Source organism: Muscardinus avellanarius, assembly GCF_963383645.1.
Source record: "Muscardinus avellanarius genome assembly, chromosome: 8".
Classification (NCBI taxonomy): Eukaryota; Metazoa; Chordata; class Mammalia; order Rodentia; family Gliridae; genus Muscardinus; species Muscardinus avellanarius.
Window position 1 is genome coordinate 44,099,149 of NC_137794.1, and position 17,939 is coordinate 44,117,087.

General features: G+C 43.7%; 1 protein-coding gene across 4 annotated transcripts in view; it reads left to right on the plus strand.

The window, feature by feature from the left end:
* Nucleotides 1-2,885: 2,885 nt before the first annotated feature.
* Nucleotides 2,886-17,939, plus strand: part of ANKRD6 (ankyrin repeat domain 6) — a gene marked incomplete at both ends in the record, with an annotated part of 69,623 nt that continues 54,569 nt past the window's right edge. For all 4 annotated transcript variants that reach the window (XM_080699699.1, XM_080699700.1, XM_080699701.1 and 1 more), the window contains one exon: nt 2,886-3,005. In XM_080699699.1, the coding sequence (XP_080555825.1) occupies nt 2,886-3,005 (120 nt within the window). The remainder of the gene's footprint in view (nt 3,006-17,939) is intronic.

The following is a 17,939-nucleotide window of genomic DNA, read 5'->3' on the forward strand; positions in this document are numbered from 1 at the left end:
GTGGCTTTGGGTCACAGACGCCCAGTGTAGTTGGCCAGGTGACCTACCCGAGGCTGATATGGTCCAGACCTTCCCCAGCCACATCCTGGCAGATCCTTAGTCTCTAGAGATTGAAAAAATTATCTTGGCATGGAGGCGCTGATTTGTAATCCAAGTACTTAGGAGGCTGAGACAGGAGGATGGCAGGTTGCAGGTCAGTGCATGGTAACTTGGTGAGACCCTGTTTTAAAATAAAAAATAAAAAGCTCAGTGGTCAAGTGCCCTTGAATTCAATCCCCAGTAACATGCGTGTACACACACAACCATTGAGTTTTACCTGAAAAACTAAAAGGTGCCTGTATCTTCTAGACCTTAAAAATTAAAATGTGTGGTATGGTATGGACTGAAGAATGTTATTCCTTTGATACAGAATTCTCTTTCCATTCCTTGTCTATATTGGTGATTTATTTATTTATTTATTCATTCATTCATTCTTGCTGATCTGAGAATGGAACCCAGGGGAATTCGACTTCCGAGCTACACCCGCTGCACTATATATATATATATATATATATTTTGGTGGTACTGGGGTTCCTAGAAACCCTTCTACCTCCAGGCTACACTCCCAGACACCTATTTTTTACATTTTTATTTGGAAACAGAGTCTCTTAAGCCAGCGAAGCTGGCTTCAAACCTACATGATCCTCCTGTCTCCGCCTCCCATGTGCGGGGATTACAAGCGTGTGCCACCATGCCTGGCATATTTTTTATTTTGAAACAGGGTCTCCCTAAGTTGCAGAGGGCCTCATAAGTAGCTGAGGCTGGCTGCGAATCACCCCAAATGCTGGGCTTACAAGTGTGTGCCACCATGCCCGGCTTATATTGGTGGCAAGAATTAATTAGATCTTTTTTTTTTTTTTGCCCTTGTTCTTATTTTTTATAAAATTTTATTGGTGCATCGTAGTCATATATCTTAATGGGATAAAAACTTGTGGAGATATACATGCACACACCCCCAATCAGCCCCTACCCAATCTCTAATCCTTTCCCTTCCCCTCCCTCCTACCCATGCTTGGCTTCCTGATGGACTTTGAGATGTTTAAGTACATCATGTGCTTTAAAGAGTTTCCTTATCCTCCCTCTTATCCCCTCAGATATGTCACCTTCATTGATTCTCTATAGGGTCCTTTCTTCATCTAGAGTTCCTCCTATTATCCATTTCTCCCTAATATTTTGCACATTAAGAAAAGCATCTGATATCGCCAGGCATGGTGGCGCATGCTTGTAATCCCCGCGCTTAGGAGGCAGAGACAGGAGGATTGCGCTGGTTCGAAGCCAGTCACGAGCGCTGGCTTAAGAGACCCTGTTTCCAAATAAAAAAATATATATAAAAAAATAGGGCTGGGAGTGTAGCCTGGAAGTAGAAGGGCTTCCAGGAACCACAGTACCACCAAAAAAAAAAAAAAAAAAGCATCTGCTATCTTAGATCTTTAAGCATCTCTTCTGCCCAAAGAACCCTTCACTTATGAAATAATTACCAGTGGTTTTGATTTAGTCTAATGGTTGCTAGGACTACCGAGAGGGGTCACAGTCTTGGAAATCTTATTTATTTTGGTAATGTGGTGAAAAGGAGTACTTAAGTTTACTACTAGTTACTATTTTTTTTTTTTTTTTGTGGTACTGGGGTTCCTGGAAAGCCTTCTACCTCTGGCCTACACTCCCAGACCTATTTTATATTTTATTTGGAAACAGGGTCTCTTAAGCCAGCAAAGATCCTCCTGTCTCCGCCTCCCAAGTGCGGGGATTACAAGCTTGTGCCACCACACCCAGCTACTAGTTATTATCTTGGGACCACTGGTCATTCAGGTTCAGTGTCTTCCAAGTGGTTTTAGTGGTTCCTTTATTTTCCCTCTGTTAAGTGAGGAAGTAGTGCCATGACCCCCTCCTACACTGACAGGACACAGCGTTTAGAATAGACACAATTCCCAAGATGGATTATTTTAGGAGTTTGGAACCAAGAGTCGGTCCGGGCCTGTGCCCTGCTCTCCATCTGCTCTAGAACTCAGGAAACTATGTGCAGTGAGGAAAGAATGAAGAAAGCGAGTTGCAATAAGTGCTGGGAGAAAAGGTCTCACATGGCAAGTGTGAAGGGAGAAAAGGAAAGGCCCCAACTGTCCAGGGTGACGTCTCTGTGAAGTGTGATTCCTGGGGGAATCAGCAGGTTCCTCAGGGTGGACCTGAAAAAACCTGGCCCTAGCCAGGCGTGGTGCCACACACTTGTAATCTCAGCATTTGGGAGGCTGAGACTGGAGGACCACTCTTCGCGGACAGCCTCAGCTACTTAGTGAGGCCTTTTGCAACTCAGTGAGACCCTGTTTCAAAATAAAGAATAAAAAATAGTGCTGGGAGTGTAGCTTGGAGGTAGAATGCCCCTGGGTTTCATCTCTGGTAGTACAAAAAAAAACTGTGGCCCAAAGGTGGTTCCCTCCTGTGTCTCCTGCACCTCCAAGGCAGGTACCTGTGGAGGCTCAAACCAGGTGGTGTCTGGGAGATTCCATCAGGCCTCTTCCACCCAGGAGAGAAATGCAGAAATGGGCATAGGCACATTCTGCAGCCATCCACTGGAAGTTCTCTTGAGGGGCTTTGCTGTGGAGAGCATGCTCCACAGTGTTCGACAGTAGAATGGCCTAAAGTGAGAAGAGGTGTGGCCTGTCCTGTGTGCCCGTGGCACTGACAGCAGCTTTGTTTTATAACCCCTAGGTCCCAGAGATGGCATAGTAATGAAGATACCTTCCAATGACTGCGAACATCTCAACCCGTGGGTGCCCACCCAGGCCAGTGGCTCCGTGTTGAGCCGAAGGAACTTTATCCATCGTGTTCCTGAAAACCTCTTCCTCTCCTAATTCATGAGCCAGCAGGATGCGGTCGCTGCACTTTCAGAACGCCTTCTCATAGCCGCGTACAAAGGCCAAGCGGAGAATGTGGTTCAGCTCATCAACAAGGGCGCCAAGGTAGCGGTTACCAAGGTAACGTGAGGAAAATGCTGTAGCCATTCCCCGGGAACTAGCCTACCTCTTAACCATTGTCTGCGGAACAGTTGTATTTGGTTCACAGCTTTCAAAGAACTGGCTTCTGGTAGAAAAATGGAGGTTTGGGGAGAAAAAAGGGAGATTAAGAATGTCTTCTTTGCCATCTTTCAAATGGAGTTATTTGTAATTAGCATTTTACAGTCTTTAAAAATCGCAGTGTAGCTTTTTCTCACCTACTCTTTTCAGCCAAATAGGAGATCTCTCGGGAGAAGCTGGACACACAAGCTTACTGGGCAGGGTTTGTGCCGTGATCATGTTGGACAGGCCTCTGGGGAAGTGGGCCTCCTGGTGGCTGGGGAAGCCCCCACCGCAGTGTCTCGAGTCCCCACCGGTGAAGGGGCAGCCTTGACCACAGGACCACCACAACCTCTGTGGGCTTTGATTTCATATGGGTGTGTGAAAAATGTGCCACATGCTTTGGAGGGCATTGCTTACCCCTCAGCAACAGATAATACCTTGGCAGGAAAGAGAACATACTGGCCAACGGCAGTTTTATAGCAAAGGCCAAAAATGGTAGGCCCAGCACTGGTAGAGTTCAAGTTCAAATACATCCATGAAAGAACAGTGATGGCAATCAATCAATATCTCTCTCTCTCTCTCTCTCTCTCTCTCTCTCTCTCTCTCTCTCTTTTATTTTTTATTTTTTATTTTTATTTTTTTGTGGTACTGGGGATGGAATACAGGGACATTCTACCTCTGAGCAACACCCTCAGCCCCATCTTTTTATTCTTTATTTTGAAACAGGGTCTCACTGAGTTGCAAAGAGCCTCACTAAGTGGCTGAGGCTGTCCGTGAACTGCGATCCTCCTGTCTCAGCCTCTTAAAACACTGGGCTGACGAGCGTGCGCCACCACGCCCGGCTGCAAATATTTTTCTATCTCATAATATTGCTCTAAGCATGCCACGCCCCGCTAGCAAAGGTTATCTTCTCCTCACCACTTTGTTTTTTGGTTTGTTTGTGGGGTTTTTTGTTTTGTTTTGTTTTGTTTTTTGGTGGTACTGGGGTTCCTGGAAGCCCTTCTACCTCCAGGCTACACTCCCAGACCTATTTTGTATGCTTTTTTATTTGGAAACAGGTTTTCTTAAGCCACTGCGGCTGGCTTGGAACCTGCGTGATCCTCCTGTCTCCGCCTCCCAAGCGCGGGGATTACAAGCGTGCGCCACTACGCCCGGCTCCTCACCACTTTGAAGATAAGGAAACTGAGGCACAAAGAGATTTGGGGAACTTGCAAAGACAGAAAAGCAACACATGACTGGGCGCAGTGGTGCACACCTGTAATCCCAGTACTTGGGAGGGTGAGACAGAATGGTCGCAGGTTCGAGGCCAGTCTCAGCAATTTAGCAAGATGCTTAGCAACTTAGTGACACCTTGTTTAAAAATAAAATATACAGTATACAGCCGGGCATGGTGGTGCACGGCTATAGCTCAGAAGTAGAATGTTCCTGGGTTCAAGTTCTAGTACCAAAAGAGAGAGAGAGAGAGAGAGAGAGAGAGAGAGGGAGGAAAGAGAAAAGATGGAAGGAAGGACGGATGGACAATAACTTGTACTTATGGAGGCTAGCATCTGAGTCCACTCTCTCCTGGCCACCCCAGAGAGAGCTGTGGAGGTAGAGTTTAATTTTCACTCAGTATTGTCTGTTAACATTTGACTTCTTGTACCAGAGACTGGCCAGCTTATATTTTTAGCGACTCATATGCAGTCTCTCTACGGCATGCTCATCTCTAGGTTCCCCAGGAAGCTTAACGGTAGCGTGCACAGGTGTAGATTGTCTGGAGCTGAAGGCAGAGGGAGCCTTACCTCCAACCCCTGTGATTCCCCAGAGTGCTTCCCTGCTTTCCCTGGCAGTCAGTCACTGAGAGTGTGTGGACTCTGTGGTTAGGGCGTGTGCTCACACATGGGGATTCTGCTTTGCTTGCTAACTGTGCAAGTTGTTCAACTTCTTTGAGCCTCAGTGTTCGTATATCTATAAAATAGTGATAATACTAACTTTTCAAGGCTGTTGCGATAGCAGGAACTTACTTAAAGCACTTAGCACATCATTTGCGGGTTTCTGAAACAGACTTCATATTTGCTTTTGTTGTTGTTGTTGGTACTGAGCTCAGGTGAATTCTACCTCTGAGCTACACCCCTAGCCCTATTTTATTTTTTATTTTGAAACAGGATCTCACTAGATTGTAGAGGGCCTCACTAAGTTGCTGAGGCTGGCTAAAAACCTGCGATCTTCCTTTCTCATCCAATACTGGGATTACTAGTGTGTGCCAGCACACCCAGATTATTTTTTGCTTTTGTACGACATAGTTTTGGGGGCTGAGGGTGTAACTCTGTGGTGGAGTGCTTGCCTGGCAGGCTTAAGACCTGGGCTCAATCTACAGGTCCACAATATGCTACAAAAATAAAAAAGACAGCTTTAAAAAGTTCACCCATTTTTAGTTGTACGGTTCAGTAATTTCTAGTGTATTTACAGAGTTGTACAACCATCTCTACTGACATGGACCAAATTGTCCCCCCATTCATATGTCAAAATTCTAAGCCCCAATGTGACAGAATTTGGAGATGGGCCTTTGGGAGGTTGATTTAGTTGAGGTCTTGAGGCTGGGGTCTTTGTGATGTGATGAGTTTCTTTATAAGTGGAGACACCAGAGAGCTTTCTCTCTCTCCCTCCCTGTCAGATAAGGGCACAGTGAGACGGGGATGAGCTAGGGCAGACCTCACCAAACCCAGCACGCTGACTCCCTGATCATGGTCTCCCAGTGTCCAGAACTGTGAGAAATAAATTTCTGCTGTTATGGCCACCAGAGCTGACTAATACAACCTCATGCTGACTTGTTCAAACATTTCCCGTTCCATTTACCCCCAGTCAGAAACGTCGTCATGAGCTGTCCCTGTCTGTTTCATCCCAGCACCTGGGAACTATCAATCTGCTTTTTGTCCCTTTAACTTTTCCTTTTCTAGACATTTAATACTGATGAAGTCAGACACTGTATGTTGTAGTCTTTTGTTTTGGCTTCCTTCCACGTAGCATAATGCCTTCAGGATTCTTCTCTGTATGGCTAAATACTAGTCCATTAAATGCATACACAGCACTCTCCCCTTACCCACAGGAGGGATGCCTGAGCCCTATATATCCTGTATGGTTTCCTATACACACAAATCTTTGATAAAAGTTTATAGCTTGGCATGGTGGTGCACACTTGTAACCCCAGCATTGGGGAGGCTGAGACAGGAAGATTGCAGTTTGTGGACAGCCTCAGATACTTAGGCCCTTTGCAACTCAGCGAGATCCTGTATCAAAATAAAAAGAACAAAATATAGGGCTGGGGTTGTAGCTTGGAGGTAGAAAGCCCCTGGGTTCCATCCCCAGTACTGCAAAAAAAAAAAAAAAGCTTAATTTACAAGTTAGGCACAGTAAGAAACTAACAATGACTAATAATATGACAAAATTGCCAGCATCCCTCTGCTTGTGCTTTGGACCATTTTAAGTAAAGTAAGGTTGACTTGGACGGCAGCGCTTTGGCACCACAACAGTGGATCTGGTGGCCGCGATAGCAACAAATGACTGAAGCAGGCAGCATTGCAGGAGGTCTACCGTGCACAAAGGCGAGTCACGTCCCGCTGGGACAGAGTGAGGCAGCACTAGACTTCACCGTGCTGTCCAGAACAGTGTGCAGTTTTGTGCATGAGCTGTTTATTTCTGGATTTATTTTTATATTTGTTTATTTATTTATTTTGGGGTCTGGGGATGGAACCGAGGGGCATTTGACCTCCAAGCTACACCCCCTGCCCTGTTTTTTATTCTTTATTTTGAAACCAGGTCTCACTGAGTTCAATTGGGCCTCACTAAGTAGCTGAGGCTGTCCATGAACCGCAATCCTCCGGTCTCAGCCTCCCAAATGCTGGGATTACAAGCGTGCACCATCATGCCCGGCTGGGTTTTTTTGGTTTTTTTTTTTTTTTTAGACCATGGTTGATCATGGACAACTGAAACCGTGGAAAGTGAGATCACGGACAAGGGGAGCTACTGCACCATATCCTGTTTATACTTTTATCAGCTGATGGACATTCTGAGTTGCTTCTAGTTTGTGGCTTTTGGGAATAATATTGCTATGTTTGCATACATGTTTTTATGTAGATTGATGTTTTCATTTTGGGGGGTATAAACCTGCTAATAGAATTACTGGGTCATACAGTCAATCTGTGATTAATGATTTAAAAAACTTCCAAGCCACTTTTCAGAGCGGCTTTACCATTTTACATTTCTGCCAGAGGATATGAGGATTCCGGGTTCTGACTTCCTTCATGCTGTTCATTATAGTCTATTTTTAAAATATCATTTGCAGAGCCAGATGTGGTGGCACACGCTTGTAACCTCAGCATTTGAGAGGCTGCAACTGGAGGATTGCAGTTTGTGGACAGTCTCAGTTACTTGGTGAGGCCCTTCACAACTCACTGAGACCCTGTTTCAAAAATAAAAAGACAGCTGGGCGTGGTGGCGCACGCTTATAATCCCCGCACTTGGGAGGCTGAGACAGGAGGATCACATGGGTTCGAAGCCAGCCTCAGCTACTTAGTGAGGCTCTTAGCAACTTAATGAGTCCCTGTTTCCAAATAAAATATAAAAAAATGTCTGGGAGTATAGCCTGGAGGTAGAAAGCCTCTGGGTTCCACCCCCAGTACCACCAAAATAAATAAATAAATAAATAAATAATAAAAATAAAAAGACTGAGCCGGGCATGGTGGCACACGCTTATAATCTCAGCATTCTGGAGGCTGAGACCAGAGGATCACAGTTCGCGGACAGCCTCAGCTACTTAGTGAGGCCCTCTCAACTCAGTGAGACCCGGTTTCAAAATAAAGAATAAAAAATAGGGCAGGGAGTGTAGCTCAGAGGTAGAATACCCCTGGGTTCCATCCCTAGACCTGCAAAAATAATTAATAAATAAATAGATAAATAAAAAGACTAAAAAATAGGGTTGGGTAGTGTAGCTTGGAGTATAGCTCAGACATTCAATGCCCCTGGGTTCCATCCCCAGTACCACAATAAATAAAAATAAATAAGCTGGGTGTGGTGGTGCACGCTTGTAATCCCTACACTTGGGAGGCGGAGACAGGAGGATCACACGGGTTCGAAGCCAGCTGCGCTGTCTTAAGAGACCCTGTTTCCAAAAATAAAAAAGAATAAAATAGGTCTGGGAGTGTAGCCCAGACGTAGAAGGGCTTCCAGGAACCCCAGTACCACCAAAAAAGAAAAAAATAATAATAAAATAATAAAATCCCATTGGCTTTATAACAGATACTCTGACTCAATGATAGGATTATGTCCTAATAAGCACATCATAAATTGAAACAATTGTAAGCTAAAAACAACTCTAGTATGCCTAACCTACTGAGACCATAGCACACCGTAGAGTGGGGTGTTTGTCTATGCAGGAGCTCGCTCCTGTGGCCCAGTGTCACAGGAGGAACCAGACTGCACATCGCTAGCCCAGGAGAAGATCAAGATTCAAGTGTGGTTTCTACAGAACGGGCATCACTTTTATTTATATATTTTTATGTCAAGTTGAAAAATCACAAGTGAAACCATGATGAGTCAGGGACCATTTGCAATTATTTTTATCAAAGTCATGCATACAAAGAGGAATTTTAAAACTGGTCAAATACTGCTAGAAAGCTTTGAACAAAAGCAGCTGTCTTCTTAGCCCACCCCAGTTTGCTTCTCCGAAGAATCAACTTTCATATCCTCTGGCTATTTTCCCCTTCTCCTTTCTGGTACTTATCTCTCTCTGTTTCTAATGAATATGTATGTACTAGTAATTGATTAATCACTTATATTTTTTGTGAAGTCAAATTTATTGTTTTTTTCTTTCTTATATTTGCAATATTTATTGTGTTAAAATATGCATATATATATATATATATATATATATACACACACACACACACACACCATTTTAACCTTTCTTTTCTCCTCTTTTTTGTTTTTTTGTTTGTTGGTTTGTTTTTGGTGCCACTGGGGACTAGGGATTGAATCCAGGCCCCTGTGCATGCTCAGCAAGCTCTCTACCATTGCCTCACATCCATAGCCCTGTCCGTCTATCCATCTGTCTGTCTTTTCTTTCTTTTTCTTTTTCTTTTTCTTTTTCTTTTTTTTTTTTTAAGTACTGGGAATGGACCCCGGGGCATTCTACCTCTGAGCTACACCCTCAGCCATATTTTTTATTATTCTTTATTTTGGAAACAGTCTTGCTGAGCTGCAAAGGGCCTCCCTAAGTAGCTGAGGGTGTCTGCAAACTGTGATCCTCCTGTCTCAGCCTCGCAAATGCTGGGATTACAAGCGTGCGCCACTATGCCCAGCTCCAGCTGTATTATTTTTTTAAACCAATTATTTAGAGTGGTTTTAGGTTTGCAGCAAAATTGAGAGGAAGACACAGAGATTTCTGTACAACCCCTTCCCTGATATATGCACAGCCTACTCTGTATCAACATTCCCACCAAAGTGGTATGTTTCTTACAGTTGACCCTATGTTGACACATCCGAGTACGGTGGGGTTCACTTTTAGTGTTGTATATTATGTGGGTTTGGAAAAATGTATGATGACGTGTATTCACCATTACAGGATCATACAAAGTGTTTTCACCTCCTAAAAATCCTCTGTGCGCTGCCTGTTCATCCTTCCTGTTCCCAATCCCTACAACCACTCATCTTTCTTCTGTCTTCACAGTTTTGCCTTTTCCAGATTGTCATATTATTGGAATCAAACAGTATGGAGCCATTTTAAATTGGCTTCTTCCGCTTCGTAAATATGCATTTACATTTCCTTCATGCCTTGATATAGTTCATTTCTTTTTAGTGCCGGATAATATTCGGTTATATGGATTTAGCAGTTTATTTATTCGCTTACTAAAGGACATCTTGGTTACTTCCAAATTTTGAAAATCATGAATACATCAACTGTATGCATCACGTGTAGGTTTTCATTGGACGCATTTTCCTTTTATTTATTTATTTATTTATTTATTTATTTATTTTTAATTTGGAAATAGGGTCTTACCAAGTTGCTGAGAGCCTCCCTGAGTAGCCGAGGCTGGCTTCGAACCCGTGCGATCTCCTGTCTCAGCCTCCCAAGCACGGGGATTACAAGCGTGTGCCACCACGCCCAGCTTACTGGATGCATTTTCAGTTCTTCTGTGTAACTACCAGGGAGTGGGATTGCTGGATCATTCTTCATTATGTAAGAACCGCTGAGCTGTCATCCGAAGTGGCCGTACCATTTTGCATTCCCAGCACCCGTGATGCGAGGCCCTGTGCTGCGTATCTTCACCAGCCTCTGGGGTCGTCACTGTTCTGCATGTGGCCATACATGCCGTGGCATCGTCTCACTGCTGTCATAATTGCCTTTTCAGTCTTTTAATTGTCTTTTGATGAACAAGCATTTTTAAGCTTGATCTTTTTTTGTCTATTTTTGCTTTTGTTGCCTGTGTTTTGGGTGTCATAGCCAAGAAATTATTGTCAAATTCAATGTCACAAAGACTGTATTTTTTCTCTAGAAGTTTTATAGTGTTAGGTCTTTTGTTTCTGCCTTTATTCCATTTTGAGGTAATTTTGTATAATGTGTAAGGTAAATGTTTATCTTTTTTCTTTTGCATCTGAGCGTCCAATTTCCCCAACAGTATATTTTTATATTTTAAATATTTTAATTTTTATTAATATGTAATTATTGTACCTATTTGTGGAGTACAGTGTGATATTTTAGCATACACGTACAGTGTATACTGATAAAATCAGGGAGATTAGCATTTCTATTCACTTATCTTTTTTTTTTTTTTTTTTTTTTTTTTGCGGGTTTGGGAATGGAACCCAGGGGCATTTGCTCTGAGCGACATCCCCTGCCCTATTTTTTTATTCTTTATTTTGAAACAGGGCCTCACTAAGTAGCTGAGGCTGTCCACGAGCCACGATCCTCCAGTCTCAGCCTCCCAAATGCTGGGATTACAAGCGTGCGCCACCACACCTGGCTTTCACTTATCATTTCTTTGAGCTTCTCCTAGTTTCTCATAAAATATATAAGGGTTTGTGAACAGTGGTCACTCCACTCTGCTGTGGAACAGTAGAACGTGTTTGTCTGTGTAACTGTCTTGGTATCTGTTATCCAGCCTGCCTGTATCCTCCCCCACTTCTTCTCTTTCTTTCCCTGAGTGATCAGGGTTCTACAATCAGATCTTTTTGTGTTGTTACTGTTAGCATCTACACGTTAGTATATACAGTATGTATCTGTCAGCATCACCTGCTGAGGAAACTATCCTTTCCTTTTTGACATTATTGTTAATGATCATTTAACTATGTACATGATAGTTTATTTCTAGGGCTTCTATTTCATTGGTCTAGATGTCTGTCTTTTCGCTGGTGCCACACTGTTTTGAGGCATTGAGTAGGTAACCTGCCTTAAGTTTTAGTTAGAAAGTATTAGAAGTGGGATTTGAACCCTGATCATCAGGTTCCAGAGTTGTTCTTAAACACCATATTTCAACGGTGTGTTTATAACTGGATTGTGAACTTCCTAGGAGCTGCTGCTTACTAGAGCACGCTCCTCCGCATCTTACACACAGTAGCTACTGTGTGCAGATGTTTTACTGACAGGATCTCATATGCCCAGGTACTTCAGTAGAACAGTATCCCACTAATAGGATTGTACATGAGTATCACATTTTACATTTTTCAAATTATTTTCATGTTGCCCATCTCCAGAATCCTGTAAGATGTGTCTCCTTTCCTTTTAGAGTTGTGAGGAAATAGAAGTCACAGGAAGTATTTGGTACACACTAGGGCATGCCAGGGTTGGGACCACAAACAGATCTCTTGGCCCCTTGCACCACTCCTCTCTGCTTTAGATGAGGTGCTCTTCTCTCCTCCTGGGATCTTACTTAGTAGTAACTCTGGATGGCATCTGTACCACCAAGTAGGCATCAAGCACAGGACAGGTCTTCAAAGGGTTGGGAGGACCAATTGTATTTTATTGTTTTTGTTTTGTACTGGGGATAGAACCCAGGAGCATTCTACATCTGAGCCATCCCCTAGCCCAGTTTTATTTTAATTTTTTTGTGTGTGGAATTGCAGATTGAACCCAGGGCATTCTACGGTCAAGCTACACCACAAACCCTATTTTATTTTTTATTCCACCATTTGGGGGGCTAAAAGCCTAAAATAAAGTTGTTGGCAGGGCCATGCTATCTGAAACCTGTAGGGGGGTGTTATAGTTTAGATACAGATGTCCCCCAGAAAAAAATCACGTGTTAGCAATGCAAAAATGTTCAGAAGTCAAATAATTTAATCAGGTCTCTAATCTCATTAGTAGATAAATCCATTGATGGGTTAGTAATTTGAATGGCTTTACCAGAGGCATGTCTAAAGTAGGGAGATTATCAAGTTGTAACCTTGGGGGCTGTATCTGTTCCTAGTTCCTTCCTCTATGGCTCTCTGCTCCCGGCTGCCCTGAGCAGCTTTCTTCTGCCACATTCGACTACCATAAGTCTCTGACTGGAGCTGGCCAGCTATGGACTGAACGTCTGAAACCATGAGTCAAGTAAATTTTCCCTCCTCTGAGTTCTCAGGTATTTTGGTCATAGCAATGAAAAAGCTGACTAAAATAGGAAGAATCCTTCCTTGCTTTTTCTCAGCTTCTGGTACTTTGTCAGCAATTAATGGCATTCTTTGGCTTGTAGATGTGGTCCTCAGTCCCTGATTATGTTCTTATATTGGTTTCTCTCTCTGTGTTTTTGTGTCTTCTTATAAAAACACTAGTCTATATGACTAAGAGCTCAATCTACTCCTGTATTACTTCATCTTAACATATATCCATTACATTTGCAAAAACCCTATTTCTAAGTAAAATGACATTCACGGGTACCGGGGTTAGAACTTTGTCATATCTTTTTTGGGGGAAGGGGTTCCCAGGGGAGATACAGTTCAGTCCATAAGAGACAATATACAGAATCAGAGTAGCTGGACGTGGTAGCGCACTCTTGTAATCCCCGCGCTTGGGAGGCTGAGACAGGAGGATCGCACAGGTTCGAAGCCAGCCTCAGCTACTTAGTGAGGTTTTCAGCAATTTAGTGAGACCCTGTTTCCGAATAAAATATAAAATAGGTCTGGGAGTATAGCTTGAAGGTAGAAAAGCCCCTGGGTTCCACCCCCAGTACCACAAAAAACAAAAAAGAAAGAAAAAAAAAAGAAAAAAGAAAAAGAAAAGAATCAGAGTAGAAGAAATAACCTGGCAGAAAGGGGCAGGAGGAGGGTGACTTTGGGCATGGTTGGGGTTAAGGCTTTGAGAAGTATTTGCCCCGTTATCTGGATGAAATTCTGTTCTGGAAAGATCCAAATAGGTATGGGTTGTATGACTATATATTCTTCATCCAAAGCAGAGGCGCCCTTGAGCATGGCGGCTTTGTTGTGCTTTGAGTAAGTGTTCCCCAGAGGTCTATGTGGCAAAGGTTTGGTCCTGAGCCTGTGGTGCTCTTGGGAGGTGGTGGAACCTTTAAGAGGTAGGGCCTAGTGGGAAGACTTTAGACCATGAGGGGCCATGTCCTCAAAGAGAAGAACGGGACCCAGCTCCTGTATCCACCTCGCTTTTGCTTCCTGGTCAAGAGGTGAGTGGTTTTGCTCCACTATGCATTCCTGCCATGATGTGCTGCCTTCCAATCAGAGGCCTATAAGCAGTAGACTCATACCATCATAGACTGGAACCTCCACAACTCTTTTATCTCTATAAGTTGATTAACCCAGGCATTTGTTACAGTAACAGAAAGCTGACTAATACAGGTTTCTACTAATCATTGCACTGGTACAGCATGCTTAAACTAGCCTGCCTTTGGCAGACAGTAGAGAGGGACCAGTTTCAGCTAGGTCCAGGCCCACTTCAGTTTGTGAGTTTGTGTTTAAGATTAGGACTTACTGGAAATATTTGGGCCATAACATATCCATCATCCTGTTTGTAAATAGTCCTTTCCTGTGAGCTGCCAATCTCCAGAAGGGAAAAGTAGATGCTGACAAGACTGTTTGTTAGTCAGGTGAAAACTTTCACTGGAGAAAATATGCTTTATGTAATAACATGCTTCTTCCAGAGAACTCCATGCACTATATAAAAAGATACAATGTCTTAAAAACCTATACCTAGGGAATGGTTCTAATAATGAAGGAATAAAAGTGACTGGTCTTTTTCTCCCATGTGATCTTTCTACTATTCCCTACTTCCCTTCCTAAAAGCAATCTGATACCTGTTTCTTAAATTTTTTTCCCTAAGACATTTCCTGCATATGTGCAAATAGATGTGTCTCTTACCTATTTCCTTGTTCATACAAATTACAGGACCCTCTGCATACCCTTCTTCACTTTGCTTTATTTAGTGATACACGGATGAGCCATAATTGGCATATCCAATCCCCTACTGATGGACATTAGGTTATATTAATCTTCTGCTCTTACAAATTATGTTGTAGTGACTGATTTTTTTCATGCAAGGTGTGATTTGTGGGATAGATCTCTCTAAGTGGTGCTGTTGGGTCAGAGTATATGTGCCCTTATGATTTTTTTTTTTTTTTTTTTTTTTTTTTTGCAGTACTAGGGATGGAACCTAGGGGCATTCTACCTCTGAGCAACACCCTCAGCCCTATTTTTTATTATTTATTTTGAAACAGGGTCTCACTGAGTTGCAAAGGGCCTCACTAAGTAGCTGAGGCTGTCCACAAACCACGATCCTCCTGCCCTTATAATTTTTTTTTTTTTTTTTCGGGTCTGGGGATAGTACCTAGGGACATTTGACCTCTGAGCTACACGCCCTGCCCTATTTTTCATTCTTTATTTTTATTATTTATTTTTTTGGGGGAGGTGGTATTGGGGTTCCTGGAAGCCCTTCTACCTCCGGGCTACACTCCCAGACCTATTTTTACATTTTTATTTGGAAACAGGGTCTCCTAAGCCAGCGCGCGTGGCTGGCTTCGAACCTGCGTGATCCTCCTGTCTCCGCCTCCCAAGTGTGGGGATTACAAGCGTGCGCCACCACGCCCGGCTTCATTCTTTATTTTGAAACCGTCTCACTAAGTTGCGAAGGGCCTAAGTAGCTGAGGCTGTCTGCGAACCGCCATCCTCCAGTCTCAGCCTCCTGAATGCTGGGATTACAAGCGTGCGCCACCACGTCCGGCTCTGCCCTTATAATTTTGATGGCTACAGCCAAATTACTCCGCAATGATGTTGGGCCAATTTACTCTACCAGCAATATGCAGGAGACCTGTCACACTGCCCAGTGATGGAACACTGGGTTTTATCTTCCTTCCTGCTTCTTCCTCCCTCTTCTCCATTTGTACTCATCTTACCATTCTAGCATTCTCTGCAGGAGCGCTCTGCCATAGCTACTTTCACCTCTGTTTGGCTTTTGTTCCTCTGTGCTTCAGTGTGGGTTCCATAGAATTTTCTCTGGGTTGTGTCTAGGGCCAGTCATCTGAGGATTAGAGGATTAGGGCAGGGGTGCAATGGCTGGGAGGGGAATCTCATTCCTTGATTTCCATTCACAACTGGAAAATAGGATTCCTTCTTCTGATGGCGTGAGATGTTTGAATGGATGCCCAAGTGCCTCAGCGTGTACTCAGCATGAGGGCTGGAGCCTGCGGCCGGTGCGGCCGGTTCTGCTTCAGACTAGTGGCTCCATGTGCTTTTTAGAGAGGTGTGTTCTGTTTGAAACAAACAGGGCATTGAGGGTGTATAGTTCCATGCCAAGTAGAACATCTGCCTTATTTTTTACCCCAGTGATGGGCATCAGACCTAGGGATTACACATGCTGGCAAGTGCTCTGCTGTGGAGCTGCACCCCAGCCCTGGAGCAACGGCCTTTTGTTCTGTATTAGCTACAGGTTTTGCCCTGTGAGAAGAAAAATCTCAACTGGGGAAACTTAGCCTTTTGTAGTTTATCATCATAAATAATTGGGGAGATTTGACTTTTTTGTAATTCTGTTGAGAATTACTTCTTGTAAAATGTCAAATGTCCCCAATTACTTATGAATTACTTCTTGTAATTCTGAACAACAGTTATAAAATGAAGATCTGTTAAGATTTTATTGAACTCATTAATGAGGGAGTCGTTAAGATGTTACGACTGGTTCAAAGGAGAATTTTAGAAATTACAAATATGTAGGCCATTGGGAAAGTGGGTGTACATTTGCCTACGCCTGTAAGATGTAGGGCTGGCCAGCCATGGTGGCAGATCCCTGTGATCCTAGTAGTTGGGAGGCTGACATAGGAGGCTTGCATGTTCGAAGCCAGGCTGGGCAACGTAGCAAAACCTGGTTTCAAGATAAGAAATAAAATAGGTCTGGGAGTGTGGCTCAGAGGTAGAAGGCCCCTGGGTTCAGTCCCCAGTAAAACACACACACACACACACACACACACACACACACACACACACACACACACAGCTGGTCAATACTACATCCTTGCTGGACACAGTGTTGACATCGCTATCAATAGTCAACAACTTCCAGTTGTACAGGAGCTTACCAGCAATGAAAGAGATAATGAAATGGAGATAACCAAGGGGACAGGCCAGGGCTGATCATCACTCTCTTCCTCTTCCACCATTCCTGATTTAAAAATTCTAACTTTTCCCATCTTTCCATTCTGAAACTCCGACCCTAATTTTTTTTTTCTTTTCCTGCGGTACTGGGGGTGGAACCCATGGTCATTCTACCTCTGAGAAACACCCCCAGTCCTATTTTTTATTCTTTATTTTGAAACAGGGTCTCACTGCATTGCAAAAGGCCTAAGTAGCTGAGGCTGTTTGTGAACTGCAATCCTCCTGTCTCAGCCTCCCGAATGCTGGGATTACAAGCTTGCACCACCACGCCCGGCTGCTCCCTCCCTACTAAACACTAAGTCCGCATTGTCCTCTGGCTGCCATTCCACTCTATGAATTTGTCACCCATGTAAGGTCTCTTCCAGTTCTTACCATGCCTTGGGATAGTGAATCACACTTACCATCTGTGTGAGCCAGGCCAGGTTAGTAACCTCCTTGAGCCTTCATCTCCTGTCTATAAATTTGGCAGAACAACACCCAGCTCAGGGATTCCTGGTGAGCACTAGATGAGGTAATCCATGCTAAGTTCTCCATGGACTGTAATCAAGGATGAAGAAAGGACTCAGTGGATGTTAGTTAGGATTATCCTGATGATCACTTCCCAGATGGAGCCCACTGTGGTCAGAAGCACAGGCCTTCCTTTGGGCCAGTGGTTCTCATTATTGACTATGGAGTGTGATCATCCGGAGAGCCTTATGAAATGCTGTTATTCCAGCTACTCTAGAGGTGTAAATTTTACGAGGCCAGCCTGGTAAACTTAGCAAGACCTGGTTAAAAAAAAAGGCCTGGGGATGTAGCTCAGTGGTAGAGCAAGCACTCCTGGGCTCAATCCCCAGTACTCACCCCAGCCCCGCCTGAACAAAAACCCAAACCAACTGATGCTCAGAGGCTTTGACTTAACTGGCCTGGCAGGTGACCTGGGCTTGGGGAGTCCCAGGCGGCCAGATGGGGAGCCACACACTGCCGTATGTACTTCCTTGAGGCCACAGCCCTGTATGTGAGACAGGACAACACTGTCAAGCATCGGTCCAAGCACTCGTTACACATCTGGAAGTCTTTGAAGAACATCTGAAATATTGATATTTGGAATGTTGTAATTCGAACTAGCAGCAAGTCTACTGGCAAGAAATGTCACAGTTATGGAAATGCAAGTGTATGTTGTGAAGTGTTGTGTGGCTTGTCTATGAGACAAAGCACAGAAAAGTCCTGGGCGAATAATAGGACTGGGTCAGTAATCAAAATGCTGGCTTATTA